Source organism: Oculina patagonica, chromosome 14 (assembly GCF_052425735.1).
Source record: "Oculina patagonica isolate OP01 chromosome 14, crgOcupat, whole genome shotgun sequence".
NCBI classification, from domain to species: Eukaryota; Metazoa; Cnidaria; class Anthozoa; order Scleractinia; family Oculinidae; genus Oculina; species Oculina patagonica.
Window position 1 is genome coordinate 20,222,384 of NC_135771.1, and position 15,314 is coordinate 20,237,697.

The 15,314-nt window shown below is 38.4% G+C and overlaps 2 protein-coding genes across 2 annotated transcripts in view; both read left to right on the forward strand.

The window, feature by feature from the left end:
• LOC144637595 (uncharacterized) overlaps window positions 1-5,211 on the forward strand; it is a 28,513-nt gene extending 23,302 nt beyond the window's left edge. Inside the window, exons 19-21 of the mRNA XM_078496658.1 lie at window positions 2,164-2,223; window positions 4,435-4,548; window positions 4,894-5,211. Coding sequence (XP_078352784.1) covers window positions 2,164-2,223; window positions 4,435-4,548; window positions 4,894-5,211 — 492 coding nt within the window. The remainder of the gene's footprint in view (window positions 1-2,163; window positions 2,224-4,434; window positions 4,549-4,893) is intronic.
• Window positions 4,413-13,374, forward strand: LOC144638877 (uncharacterized). Its single transcript, XM_078498173.1, has 3 exons — window positions 4,413-4,548; window positions 11,612-11,659; window positions 12,838-13,374. The coding sequence occupies exon 3, from the start codon at window positions 12,838-12,840 to the stop codon at window positions 13,195-13,197; it is 360 nt and encodes a 119-aa protein (XP_078354299.1). The 5' UTR covers window positions 4,413-4,548; window positions 11,612-11,659; the 3' UTR covers window positions 13,198-13,374.
• Window positions 13,375-15,314: the final 1,940 nt, after the last annotated feature.

A 15,314-nucleotide genomic window follows, 5' to 3' on the forward strand; every position in this document is an offset into this window, starting at 1 on the left:
AACAGTGAACCAGTGACAGACACTGACAATACCAAGTTTACAAAACAACTCCACAACGCCGACTCGTTTTCGTGGCATCGCCAATTGCGCGTGCATTCCTAAACGTAAGCCAGTACATTACAAAGGAATAAACAAAAACAATAGGTTTTGGTCATTTGCATTGGGTTCGACTAATGTGAAGTTTGACGTTTGGCCCGGGCCTTAGTGTAGTAATGCAAAACCAAAGCAAATGCGAATTACTTCCGACACAACTGAAATCCGCTCTTTAACAAATTTTACATCTTAAATATATACACTATCCTTACAGAACTTATTGTAGTCCATTCTCGGTCTTGTTCGCAATCAGCATGACTTAAACGAGAAGGTGGTAAACTTGTTGATTCTATTGAATCGTAAAGGATGAGGTATTGTAGTTGACATCGAAACACTGTTATGAAAACAATTGTTTTTCCGTCTCGATCCGTCTCTGCTTCTCGACGTGTCAGAGGGGTTTCGAAAACAAAAGAATGTTTGGATTCTCGCTTTAAATGAATGAAGTTAACACGTAGTTAATGTAATTCTTTTAAAACTATGTATTGAAACTGTTGTAGATGCTGGAAGAACTGCAAAGAGAAAAAGGAGATGCAGGGCGGATGCGACAACAGGTACGCCTGTGCATGAATGTGTGTTGTTTTAGTTGATTAAGTTCAATTAATTTATTATTCTTGTAAAGGAGGTAGGGGTAGGGACTACACTCGGTAAAACGTGGAATATCTTTCCGTTACTTTTATATGAAGATCAGAAGGGTAACGCTGTTCTCTGCTTTTGGTACTATTCTTTTTACAAAAGTACTTTGTTAGTCTTCATTACATACTGGAACTCTCAGGAACATGCATGGTTTCATTGTTTTGAGGAACAAAAGGTTTCCTTTGTTTATCGTTTGTCAAAGACTGAAAAGTCCTAAAGACGCCGCCAGCAAAAACCTTGTTTTTTTGCATGTGTTATTTTTCGAAAAAAAGGAAAGACCAGCGAAATGAAACACAGGACAGTGTTTAGCACACGTAAACAAACTTGCATGCGAAATTTGGAGTTGTTTTTGACAATGTTCCATTTAGCCAAAACTCGAAGTGTTACTCTTGCCCGTGTGCCTTCAATTCTTCCTGCAGTAGGATTCCTGTAGTCTCCGTGGCGCCAAGTTAAAAAGGCAAATTCATTTAATTAGAGTTAAAGACGTCAAATAATTTTGTTCTGTTTCCTTAAGAAAGTTGATTTTACATGTCTCATAAACTGAAAAGTGTTTTCTTTAAGCAACCGATATCTGTTATAATTGGTTCAATCACTTAAGGAAAAACAACTACATATACCCTCGATATCGCCGTATAGTCAAAAAAGAAAATAATAACAAAAAAATCATGTTACAGGGTTTGGAAGAAAAGGAAAAGTATTTTGTTACAAACGAAAAAATGTGGTGTTACGGTTGTAAAGATAAGCATTAGTATCACGTTACGTGTTTTAACGTCTTACTGAAAATACAACGGAGCAAATAATCATAAAAAATTAACCATCATACTGTAATTTGATCGGCCCTATTGCAGTTTTCAATCGACTGTCGTGAAACCAAAGTAATCATTCTTGCCAATCACAAAGGACGTAAAACAATCCAATCAAAACCGAGCAGCCGTCACGAAGTTTGGTGTGCACGACCGAGTCACGGTAGCTAGTCACGATTGCTTGTGGTTTTAATTCTGATTGGCTGAGAAAGTGGTGCGACTATTTTAAACCAATCACTTAGCGTAGTAATGCAAAACCAAAGCAAACGCAATTTACTTTCGACACTTAAGTGAAAGCCGCCCTATTACATATTTTACATCTAGAATATATCGGCTGTCCTTTTAGAAATTACTGTAGTCCATTCTTTCTTGTTCGCAATTCAGCACTACATGTACATAAATGAAAAGGCAGTAAACTTGTTGATTCTATTGAATCGTGAAGGATGAGGTATTGCAGTTGATATTGAAACACTGTTGCATAAACAAATGTTTCTCCGTCTCGATCCGTCTCTACTTCACGACGTGTCAGAGGGGGTTCGAAAACAAAAGAATGTTTGGATTCTCGCTTGATTTGAATGAAGTAAACATATAGTTAATAAAATCCTTTTAAAACTATGTATTGAAACTGTTGTAGATACTGGGGATAGGAAGGTCATTACAACAAGTAGAAGTCCATCTGCGGATAATACAACAGGTACGCCATGTGTGCATGAATATGTGTTGTTTTTATTGCATTGCGCACTTTTGTGATGGTTTAACATGCTAACCCAATGAACCGCTAATCAGTCAAAACGCTATTCACTAAAATACTATGGTGTTAACTTTAATGATTAATCATTAATTGAGTTCAATTAGTTTATCATTCTTGTAAAGGAGGTAGGGTTAGGGACTACACTCGGTAAAACATGGAATATCTTTCCGTCAGTTTTATATGAAGATCAGAAGGGTAACGTTGTGCTCTCCTTTTGGTGCTATTCTTTTTAGAACAAGTTCTTTGTTAGTCTACATTACATACTGGAACTCTCAGGAACATGGTTTGTTCCTTCTAGCCTGCGAGTAGTAGCCGTAAGAACGAGTCAGCGAGCGGAGCCTCTTCACTGGTTCGCTTTACTTGCCAACTCGTTCCCATGACATTGCCAATCGCGCGTGTAATCCCAAACGTAAGCCTGCTTGCATGCTACGTTTCTTCTAGCCTGAGGCGCAGACGAACTAAGCCCCGGTATAGCTAGGTTAAGTTCGTTTGCGACGCAGGCCATAATTCTTCCTGCGGTAGGATTCCTGTAGTCTCCGTGGCGCCAAGTTAAAAAGGCAAATTCATTTAATTAGAGTTGAAGGCGTCAAAGAATTCTGTTCTGTTTCCTTAAGAAAGGTTATTTTTCATGTCTCATAAACTGAAAAGTGTTTTCTTTAAGCAACTGATATCTGTTATAATTGGTTCAATCAATGAAAGGAAAGCAACTACATATTTATACCTAATCGTGCCTTTTTGGTACGCTTCGGCTGCATATCAGGCGAGTTTGGTCGAGCCATGGTTCGTATTTTGGCGAGACGCAGTCGAGCCAAAATACCCATGGCGAGACCAAACGAGCCTGATATGCAGCCGAAGCGTACCAAAAAGGTACGATTAGGTATTTACCGTACCTAAATTCAGCCAAAAATCCGGCTATATTTATCGCTTTGTTGAAGCCATGCTTGCAAGGTACGTACTGCAAATTGCGTTGACTTGGTCTTCAACACTTTTACCAAGTTCCTCTTCTTCCTTTTTTTCCACTCGTTTGTTTAGAGTTTCATTCTCTAAATTTTCAAAATTAAAATTAAGCGAAAACTTTGGAACTTCCGACTCCATTTTTTAGTCTGAATGTCTCAGTACTCGTCAGCAAACAACGCACAATTGGCGAGCGCGCTCAAGTTTAGTTTTGGCGGGAAAGTTTTTCTCTTTTTACGACCGCTAAACACCGCTAAATTTAAATTACAAAGTTCTGTTTTCTTGGTAAAACCTCTTTTCATTTCATCGTACAGTAACACTACTTTACTTCAAAGTGACCGTGATATGGGGCATATCAGGTCAGTGACTTGATATCGTAGGATATCAGGACAGTAGATCGCGCTTCTGATTGGCTACTTGCGAATTTGGGTACGGTAAACCCTCGATATCGCCGTATATTCAAAAATGAATAAAATAACAAAAGTATCATGTTACAGGGTTTGGAAGAAAAATAAAAGTATTATGTTACAAACGAAAAAATGTGATGTTACGGTTGTAAAGATAAGCATAAGTTTCATGTTACGTGTTTTAACGTCTTACTGGAAATACAACGGAGCAAAATAAACCATCGTACTGTAACTTGATCGGCCCTGTTGCAGTTTTCAATCGACTGTCGTGAAACCAAAGCAATCATTCTTGCCAGTCACAAAGAACGTAAAACAATCCAATCAAAACCGTGCAGCCGCCACGAAGTTTGGGATGCGCGAGCTAGTCACGATTGCTTTTTGGTTTTAATTCTGATTGGCTGAGAAAGTGGTGTGACTATTTTAAACCAATCACTAAGCATAGTAATGCAAAACCAAAGCAAACGCGAATAATTTTCGACACTTAAGTAAAAGCCGCTCTATTACAAATTTTAACCGGCTGTCCGTTTAGAAATTACTGTAGTCCATTCTTTCTTGTTCGCAATTCAGCACTACATGTGCATAAATGAAAAGGCGGTAAACTTGTTGATTCTATTGAATCGTGAAGGATGAGGTATTGCAGTTGATATTGAAACACTGTTGCATAAACAAATGTTTCTCCGTCGTGATCCGTCTCTACTTTACGACGTTTCACATGGGGGTTTTCGAAAACAAAAGAATGTTTGGATTTGTAGTTGATGTATCTCCTTAAAACTGTTTATTGAAACTGTTTTAGATACTAGCAGAGGAAAGATTTAAAGAGAGGAGACGACTACTGGAACGCCTGTATGGATATGACTTGGAAGCAGCCAAAGAGATAGAAAAAAAGCGAGAAAGAAGACGACTTCAGGTACGCCTATGTACATGCGTGTGTGCTGGTTTTAGAACAGAACGCACTTTTGTGATGGTTTGCTACGGCTGTCATCCGCTAACCCAATAAACCGGTAAACTGCAATACGCTTAATCTTTGGTGTAAACTTGAATGGTTAATTTACTGGTGAAGAAATAAATTTCAATAATCAATTAATTGCTTATTCTTGTAAAGGGTTAGGGGAGTGGGAGCACTTGACTGTGCACACTAGGTCAAACATGGAGTATCTCTTCGTTTCTTTTATATGAAGATTACAAAGTTGTATTTATATTATTTACAAGGCTACAAAGTTATAAAAAATTTTCAAATCAAAAGCCTTTTTAGTCTCAAGCACAAAACCTTCACAAGTCTCACGTCATCTTCGAAGGAGAATGTTTATGCGGAGAAAACTATGTAGGTGAAACAATGCGAAATCTTGAAGTGCGAATAACTGAACATTCGAACATCTGCCACACCTCGGAAACAGCACGTCACCTTTTAGAAAACCCAAGCCACTCATTCCAGTGGAAAGTCCTTTGTTCGGCAAGATCGTACTTTAAGAGAAAGATCATCGAAGGACTAATTATCCAACAAAAGAGCCCAACTTTGAACAAACAAGTCAATGGCTATGTTGTGCAGTTGTTCCCTTCGGGAATAGCCTGAGTATAAAAACGATGTAAATCACGGACGGCTTTTAACCCTGATGATGACAACAAGTCGAAAACGTTCGGTTCCTTTTTAAAATTTTATAACTTTGTAGCCTTGTTAATAATTTTTTTACCTTTTTAGTGAACATTATGACAACAAAGTTGTATTAGTTTCCCAAAACGCTATATTCTTCTTGTGAAGTGGAACCTCGATATAACGAAGGGCCAAGGGACTGGCAAAATATGTCCGCTGTATCCGGGTTTCGTTACATAGAGGTTCTTTTTTATTTACTTTAGTCAGTTTAGTACATACTAAAACAGTGGATAGCGTTGCTCGCGCGCTCTGATTGGCTTCTCAAACTCCGGATATCCTTCGCCTCCGAGCAATTCTTGGGTTTTTCTTAGGTCTTCGCTCATACCAGGCGATCGGGACGATCATATGAGAACTCCGATCGCTTCCAATCGCTTCGATCGCCTACGATCGTCTCAGTATTTGTAAACGATCGATGCGATAGAAACGATTGGGGCGATGATATGAGAGCCAACCTAAAGGTGGCGTAGGACCCTTGTAATCATTATATATGTATTTATTTAAAGAGTATGCACGAACTGCGACGAGTGTAGCCGACAACAAACGAAATATTCATGAGAATGTTTTTTCTTAATTTTTTTCGTACAACTAACTACACGTTATTGTTCTCAGCTGTGTTCCATGCACTGAAACAAAGCGAATTATCATAATTAGATTCACAGCTTTGAATAAAGCACACGTTGCTGTAAACATTGACTCGGAACTGGTCTTTGGAAGCCTCAAAACCTGCAATTTTGTGTCTAAGTTTTCTCCGCCGATATAGAATTTCAGGAATTGATTCGCGAGGAGCATGAACTTGGTGTACTCTATTGTGCTATGACAAGAGCGAATTTTGAAACGTCCTTCTCAAAATGAAGATAGCATGTTTCAAAGTTTAGTTTTCACATTTTTACTGACTCCCTTAGAAGCCATTAACTTCTAGCAGTTTTTGAAATCGAAAATTTCGTTCTTGTCATAGCACAAAAGAGGTTATGATTTATCACTAGGTTATAAAATCATTTAATTCGGTGCGCTGTGCTAGCTGAAAACTTGGATACAAAATCACGTTATCTGCAGTTAAACTGTTGAAAGCTTGTAACATCACAGACAACGGTCACTTCTCAGTAAAAAGACAATCAAGATGTAATTCCATCATCCCTTAATATCCTTGATAAATTTTAGAGAAATCGATGTTTAAAATGTAGCGAATTAACAGGCAGTCGCCATAATTCCGTTCTGCTAATTTTCGGATCAGTCACACAATTGCCTTCAAACTTTGCCCACGAGTCTATCTTAATTCAAAAGCAAATTAAATCACCTTAGTTTTTGCAAATATCGAAAAATAATTTTTTTATGAATTTTTTTCGATTGGACCGCGACTGGCCTATTTTTAGCAATGGCGACAAGTGAAAAATAGGAAAATTGTCGAGTTCACCGCTTCAAAATTATAAGATATTAGGAATTGTTTTACTTTTCCTGGATTAAATTGAACCTTTATTTATGCAAAGCACACAATTTCGGTTCGTTTAAAAGAAACTTGCAATACGAAATAATTTTTTGTTTGCAGCCTACTTCGCCATAAACGCCAACAGCTCAAAAATGCACATTTTCAACTGGCCATTGCGCAAAAGTCCAACTACTTCCGCGTAATATTTGTATCCATACCAACTAAAAAGAAGTCAAAGAGCATAGAAATGTAAAAATATGTTGTGGTTTAAGCGAATTTTTAGCGCAGCCAGGCAGCAACTTTGCTGTTGTTGCGAGCATGTTTATTTACATTGACACAAGAAAGTCGCTCACGCGAAACGAATTTAGCATGAATAACACAATATTTCGCAAACGTCCTAGCTTAACAAAACTTTGAAATAACAGCTGACACAACAAAACATCATTTAAGACCCGAAAACCTCACCAGCTAGTCAAAAATATATATACTGTCGCCTACCTGCAAGACAACCGCACAAGGTCAAGTCCGCCATGCAATTAGATTTCGCATTCCTTTCTAGTTTTCGTCGAGCATAGTATTCGCAGAAAGTTTCGAATTAAAACCATTGCCCATAAAACACTTTGCACAAACCATATGATTCCGATAATATGAACAAATGAAGGAAAGTAGCGGGCAGCACAACCGAAGAAATTAACCGAACACAAAACATCGGCTTGAACGCGAACGTTGATTGAAAGTTGTGTCACGCAATCTAATCTAACCACGTTATGTGCCAACTGAAGAAATCAATAATTGACTGTACAAAATTTTAAATATTGTTTCACACTGTCCGGAGCCTGATGTTGTGCTGTCTTTGTGTGTACCATTTTGGTGAGTTTAATTGAAGCCAAGCGTGCATTATTTACCTAGGTTGTTTTGATTTTCTGATTTCGACCACTTCCGGTATATCTTCCTATCTTGATGTTTTCATCTGTAAAATTTTTCGTTCACTTTTTAAATACAAAAAACTCACTTTAGTAAAATGATATATAGTTTCTGTTTAGTTGTTAACAAATATGTAAATGAAAAAGATATGCGGATGATCAGGAATGAAAAAAGCAAAAACAAAAAGAGGCCTATAAAAACCCGCCGCCATCCAGCACATGTCAATCATACTTTGTCTTGTTCTCGTGAAGTTTTCACATTTTCCAACAAAATGGAGGAGTTGTGCTTTCTGGCATACACTTCGAAGTACAAAGGTAGTTGTGGTAATCCAAGAGGAATAACCGAGCTCGTTCGCTTTGGAGATTGTAATGATTCCGTAGTCAGGCCCGTAGCCTGGTTTTTGCCCGGGTAGGTTCGTTTTCTCTTAAAGCGGACCAAACAGTTGGACTGAACATTTGCTTAGTATTTTTTCTCTTTATTCACTTTAGCAGTGCACACAAAATGCCATCAGGGGCGATACAAAGCCAGCTTTAAAGAGCTGTAGACTAAAGGACGCGCGGAAGGGAGAGTTCAGGGACTGGACTATAGATCTGGTTAACTGGACCGCAAGGGCCGCCGTTTTCGAGGATCCAACAGTGGGTACGCTTCCATGGGGATTTTTTTTTTTACTTTATGGCGATTTTTCTTGTATTTTGGAAGCACATAAAGTCAAAGATTTCACAACAGAGGATTGCACTTTCACTTATTCCTATATAAACGAGCTTTTCTTTAACGCCACATAACATTGTACGTGTTTGCATTGGTCCGGAGCCAGTTTTCACTTGCGCGATGAGCCTTGATCTCATCGCGAAAGGGTAGAGTTATGTGATCCGTTGCCAGTAAATATTGCCTTTCATTTTAACTTGAAAAAAGCTCCAGCCTGAACTGAAAAAATACGATGCTGAAAAATTTGTATGCCCTAGAGTACTAGCCTATATATATGCTGGCCAAGCCATTACCACCGTTACGTATCAGAGCTTATTGTCTACGGGGTGTAAGTGAGCTCAACAGCCTACTTTCGTTCGCGTCAAGGTGCACAGGGGTATCATAGTAGATGCATAGAAGAGCAAGGTTAGACAAGCGACCTTCCCCATCGATGCTCGCATTCAGTTGCTACAGCATGCAGATGTCGATGGCTTTAAAAATGAGACTTTTGCATAAGAGAAGCGTTTTGCTTAAGCCCACCCTTCCGAATTCTCAGAACTTGTTGAAATTTGTTAAACGGGCTGCAATATATATTCAAATCAGTGGAATCAATATGAGATGCAGTTGTGATACGATCTGCCTTTGGTTCTAGTCTGAAAACTGGAAAAGAGGGGAATACAGGTGAAAGGTTTACTAGTTTATTATGTTATTTTTGTTGAAAATAAATTCACTCCTGAATACAAATAACGTCAGTGAAAATTCTTTTAAGCGGACAATATGCTGTATCATTCCGCAGACCGGACCTTTTCAATGGGGGGGAGGGGGTCGTCCGAACCCCCCCCCCCCGCCTACGGGCCTGGTAGTTAACCACTTAACTTCGTGCCATTCTTATAGATTCTATTTTAGTTTTCTTTTATTTCTTATTTCAGTGGAACATCTGTAAACTAGCTATTCTAAGCTAAGCATGTTTCCCACTTTAAATAAAGTAATGTATTGTCAGTATGGTATTGTGTTTGTCGCGGGAAATTTGACGGAACACGAACTTATTTTGGCCAGAGCCGGTGTTTTTGAATTGCCTCCATCAATGTCCTAAGCATCGTCATTCACTTGGGGAATACTGGAAACAGCGCAGGCCATTCCAGTATCCAACCCACCGCGGTTGTAAGAAAGCCATCAAAAGCAGAGATGTTATAAATGGATCAGCAAAATTTTTAAATATTTTTCTTGTTTACTTATTTATTACTATTATAATTTCACTTTCTTTTTTGTATTTTTATCTTAGTATCTTAGGTGATCTGCTTTAATATGGGGTCCTTGACTCTTTTGTAGTTCATCCTTTGGCCGTGTTTTTCTTAGCCTTAGCCTTAGCCATAAAATTGTAATAAATAAATGCTCGGATGGCAAAGGAGATTATGAAACTCCATGGAGTGGTTGTCCCGATTGGATCAGGTTGGTAAACCTAGTTCACATTACATTCATATAAACGTGACAGAGATTTTGTTTTATTGGCCTCTGTACGCGTAAAAAAGAGACATTATACAGAACACTCAGTGTCAGTATTTTCTTGTTAAGGAACAATTTGCGCCACACCGTAAACACAACACATATCAAATAAACATTTTTAACCATTTCTGATGTAAATGGAGCTTAAACAACTACAAGCTACAGTGAAGTTTCCCTTCATGCGCGAGCGACCTAATCCCCCCCCCCCCTTCCCCCCCAACACACACACGTGCACACACACATACCGGAAGTGGTCGAAAACAGAAAATCAAAACAACCTACATAGAAACTCTACGTAAATCATTCACGCTTAGCTTCAATATAAACTCACCAAAATGATTACAAATTTTTTTACAACTTAACAGAAACTATATATCATTTTACTAAAGTGAGTTTTTTGTATTTGAAAAGCGAACGAAAAATTTTACAGATGGAAACATCAAGAAAGGAAGATATACCGGAAGTGGTCGAAATCAGAAAATCAAAACAACCTAGGTAAATAATGCACGCTTGGCTTCAATTAAACTCACCAAAATGGTACACACGAAGACAGCACAACATCAGGCTCCGGACAGTGTGAAACAATATTTAAAATTTTGTACAGTCAATTATTGATTTCTTCAGTTGGCACATAACGTGGTTAGATTAGATTGCGTGACACAACTTTCAATCAACGTTCGCGTTCAAGCCGATGTTTTGTGTTCGGTTAATTTCTTCGGTTGTGCTGCCCGCTACTTTCCTTCATTTGTTCATATTATCGGAATCATATGGTTTGTGCAAAGTGTTTTATGGGCAATGGTTTTATGGGCAATGGTTTTAATTCGAAACTTTCTGCGAATACTATGCTCGACGAAAACTAGAAAGGAATGCGAAATCTAATTGCATGGCGGACTTGCCCTTGTGCAGTTGACTTGCAGGTAGGCGACAGTATATATATTTTTGACTAGCTGGTGAGGTTTTCGGGTCTTAAATGATGTTTTGTTGTGTCAGCTGTTATTTCAAAGTTTTGTTAAGCTAGGACGTTTGCGAAATATTGTGTTATTCATGCTAAATTCGTTTCGCGTGAGCGACTTTCTTGTGTCAATGTAAATAAACATGCTCGCAACAACAGCAAAGTTGCTGCCTGGCTGCGCTAAAAATTCGCTTAAACCACAACATATTTTTACATTTCTATGCTCTTTGACTTCTTTTTAGTTGGTATGGATACAAATATTACGCGGAAGTAGTTGGACTTTTGCGCAATGGCCAGTTGAAAATGTGCATTTTTGAGCTGTTGGCGTTTATGGCGAAGTAGGCTGCAAACAAAAAATTATTTCGTATTGTAAGTTTCTTTTAAACGAACCGAAATTGTGTGCTTTGCATAAATAAAGTTCAATTTAATCCAGGAAAAGTAAAACAATTCCTAATATCTTATAATTTTGAAGCGGTGAACTCGACAATTTTCCTATTTTTCACTTGTCGCCATTGCTAAAAATAGGCCAGTCGCGGTCCAATCGAAAAAAATTCATAAAAAAATTATTTTACGATATTTGCAAAAACTAAGGTGATTTAATTTGCTTTTGAATTAAGATAGACTCGTAGGCAAAGTTTGAAGGCAATTGTGTTACTGATCCGAAAATTAGCAGAACGGAATTATGGCGACTGCCTCTTAAAGCTTTACAAGATAGCCCCTAGTCAAGAAACTTGACTGGTGTATTTATTAATGAGCAAGGGTCCTGCGCGAGGGTCCTGTTCAACCTTTGAATACTCTGGAGATCAGTTTACTAATTATTTACATCATATTTATAGGAGCAACGAATATCCTTGCAGCAGGAAAATCAAGTGCTCAAACGAGAGGTAAAGTAACGTCCGTGTGGTTATGCGATATAAAATGTCGTTTGTGGTTTAATGATATCGGTAAATAAATTAACTTTGTTTTACGAGGGTTGCACATAACAGTCTTTCGACTGACAAACCTGTGGCCCTCGGATTCCCGATCGAATTGGAATTTAGAAGTGTTGGTTTTTGTGGAGGGAGGAAAACCGGAGAACCCGGAGAAAAACCCTCAGAGCAAGGACGAGAACCAACAAACTCAACCCACATATGACGCCGGGTCCGAGAATCGAACTCGGGCCACATTGGTGGGAAGCCATAGGTATTGCCATAACGCTAGAATAGATATATCTTATTATTATTCAACACATGCGCGCGCTGCCCATATATGGTCAAAATGTTAACGTTATCTGTCATCCGTACATAACAGATATCCTGCGATATACGTAGGCTGCGAAGATTCGTCCGAAATCTTGTAAAGCGCTGCATAAATACAGTTTTTCTATCTGCAAAATGTGTTTCGGTGACGAGTTGTTGAATAATAAAACAATTATCCTGCTCAATCTTGCGGAATATCGGCTGATTTTAGCCAACTCGGCCTACGGCCTCGTCGGCTAAGTATCGGGCGATATTCCGCGCGATTTCGCAGGATAATTGTTAATTAACCACGCGCGAAGGGCCGTACTGGGCGAATATTGGCCCTCGGTCTTTTTTGTACGGGTCGAGCGCAGCGAGGTCCGTACAAAAAAGACCTCGGGCCAATATTCGCCCAGTACGGCCCTCGCGCGTGGTTAATAAGATATATTTATTACACGACTGGAAACTTTGTGTAGTGAGAATTGCTACCCGGTAGATGTCCTGGAAAACAATGTGCGGCAAAACTTTTCCGCGCGCTATTAAAAAGAAGTTATAATTATTTCTGTGTTTAAGGTCATTTCATTTTCAAAGCAATAAAAACTCCGAAAAAAAAATCTTGCAAAAATCTTGCGCTAAATCGCGCTGGAATTAGCGCGGGATCATCCGGGACAAAACCCGGTCCGATACTTGGAAAATATCGGCCCTCGCGGGACCGGAAATAAGGTAATCTGATTGGCTGATTCAGTTATTGGTACTCGGACCGCCTTAGTCGTGTAATAAAATAAGGTATTGCAATAACGCTAGAATAGAATCGTTCTCTTCTTCTATCTTTTCTTCATGCAAAGATGAAAATGTTGAACACCACAGGAGGGATGGAGATAAACACATTTATCAAGAGAGTTATAATGGAAAACGAAAAACTTTGTACTGAGATTAAAACATTACTAAAAGACGAGACGGAAGGGTCGTTGCAGGACATGAATGACAAGCAAACTAAAGAGGTAACAGCACTGCTTGAAGAGATTGATGTTCATCAGGATGGAATCGAGGAAATAAAAGTATCAGGCGACGAGAGAAAAGCGTCCCAAGATGAGATGGAAGGGTCGTTGAAGGAAATGAATGACAAGCAAAAGCAAACGTTAGACTCCTCTGAGGAAGAGGAAGAGCACGCTGAAAATTTGGAGGAATTGCCACAACTGTATTAATGACTTTCAAGAACGCACGCTTGGTGGGCAGTCTACAACAAATAATAAAAAATACTGAAAAGGAACTGGACCTTATTGAGAAACCAAGCTCATGAAGCAATTTTGTGGTTGTACTTCGAGTGGCTTTCTCCGGACTCTCCATCAAGTCGTCATACATACCCAATTGCTGGTATTGTATAGTATAAATCAAATAAATAAATCAACTTTGTTTTACGAGGGTATAGTAATGTATTGGAATATTGGTATAAGTATATAGTAGTGTAACACTTAATAAGGGTTTTTTTGTTGAATTTTTTGGCGTCCAGTCTATAACTTATGTATACAAGTTATATCGAAAAGCAGCTTTTGCTGAACTTTTATTACCGTGGAAAATAAAGATTGTATGTTTTCCGACGTCATATAAAATAGTAAAATCCGAGATGGTGAATTTTAATGACATTAAATGAAGTAAAAACCCAAGGGACGCTTTTAAAAATTAAGATAATATAACTTTATTTTAAACAAGGTAAAAATTTGATTTGTATATTAAGCTTAAAGCTTTCTCTTTGTGTACATAATGATCTCTTTGTGATCATAATCGATTGTATATCTTAAATTGTTAGAATTTGATATGTAAATAATACAATAATACAAGTCTTCTACAAGGCACGTTGTAGTATATTATGGTTTTAGTTTTTTTATACCACTCTATTTTTTCTGCTAAAGATGCTTGTTACTGATTTATTTATTATAAGTGAAAAAGAGATAGTGTTTTTTTTAAATGTAGGCATGTTTAGAGTGAAACAATATCTAACAATTAGTGCGTAAAAGTCAAAAGCAAACAGAGAAAAACAATAGAATTAGTGTCTAATAGTATCTAAAAGTGTAGTAACTATTTTACGGGTTTAGTAAAATCACTCTCACAAATAGTTTTTTTTAGTACTGGTCAAAGAAAAAGTATAACGAATTGACCAGAATAGCTCAATACATAGAGAACTTAAGGATTAAGTAAAACTCAGTAAATAATTCCACTCAATACAAATAAAATTAAAATAAATTTCAAGGTCCAAATTTATTGCTGTGTGATTTTGTACATGTTTGGAAATAAACGTAAGCTTATAAATTTGAAAAAATTGTTAAGTTGGTGACTATTGAATTTACTAATTGTTTATGACAGGACATTATGAAATATAAAACTTGTTAGTCTTACGGGCTTGTTGAAGTGCTTCCGTCTTTTCCCCTCTTTACCTAATGAGCAGCAACGAGGATTTTTTCCGCAAAACCGGCGGCTCTTGCGAAAAAAGAGACTGCCTTATGTTAAATGTATGCATTAGTTTGTCATGTCCAGCATAAGGGCACATAACCACCCTTACCCCTCCCACAATCCCCGAAAGTCAAACACATTTAATCCCTGAAAAGTACAACGCCCTTTGGAGTGAGAAAGGGCCTATCATCAATTCGTCTTTCCCTTTCCCTGTTGGTCACTTAACATCTTGCTGTGGGTACTTCTGGAGAAAACGGTGGGAGCAAAGAAACCAGAAATACACAGAACGCGTAGGCTAGTTGGAAATTTTAATTGTGCGGGAAGAACTGCGGGACTTGATGCAACTTTCTTTGTACCTATCATTAAATGGGGGGCGCTGTGGCCTAATGGTTAGCGCGCTGGACTCCGGATAGAGCGGTCTGGGTTCGAGCCTGGCCGCGGTCAGTGTGTTGTGTCTTTGCCTCTCTCCACCCAGGTGAATAAATGGGTACCTGCGAACTAATGTTTGAGGGGGGGGGGGAAGCATCCTATCCAGGGGCGGGGGGAGTAGTAGCAATACTCCTAGTCGCTTCATGCTACAGAAACCGGGATAAGCTGTGGTTTGTAAAGGCCACCTTGCTCGACGCAGACTTTACCGTTTTATTGTAAACCCGGGGTGTAAAGAGGTTAATGGGTTCCTAAAAGGCATTTACGGTAACTGCGTGTGAAACTAAAACCTCTACTGCACGTCCCATATCACATCATCCACCTACTTGAAAATCTGTTAGTGAAATATTTAGACTGTAAATACTTCATAAATTAAAGCTGCGCAAATAATTTGACATCGGCGCGGATTGTTAAATTATGCATACTTTGCTATCTCGCTTACCCGTTT

Coding starts and splice junctions, on each gene's coding strand:
- LOC144638877 (XM_078498173.1), top strand. CDS start 12,838: ATGAAAATGTTGAACACCACAGGAGGGATGGAGATAAACACATTTATC.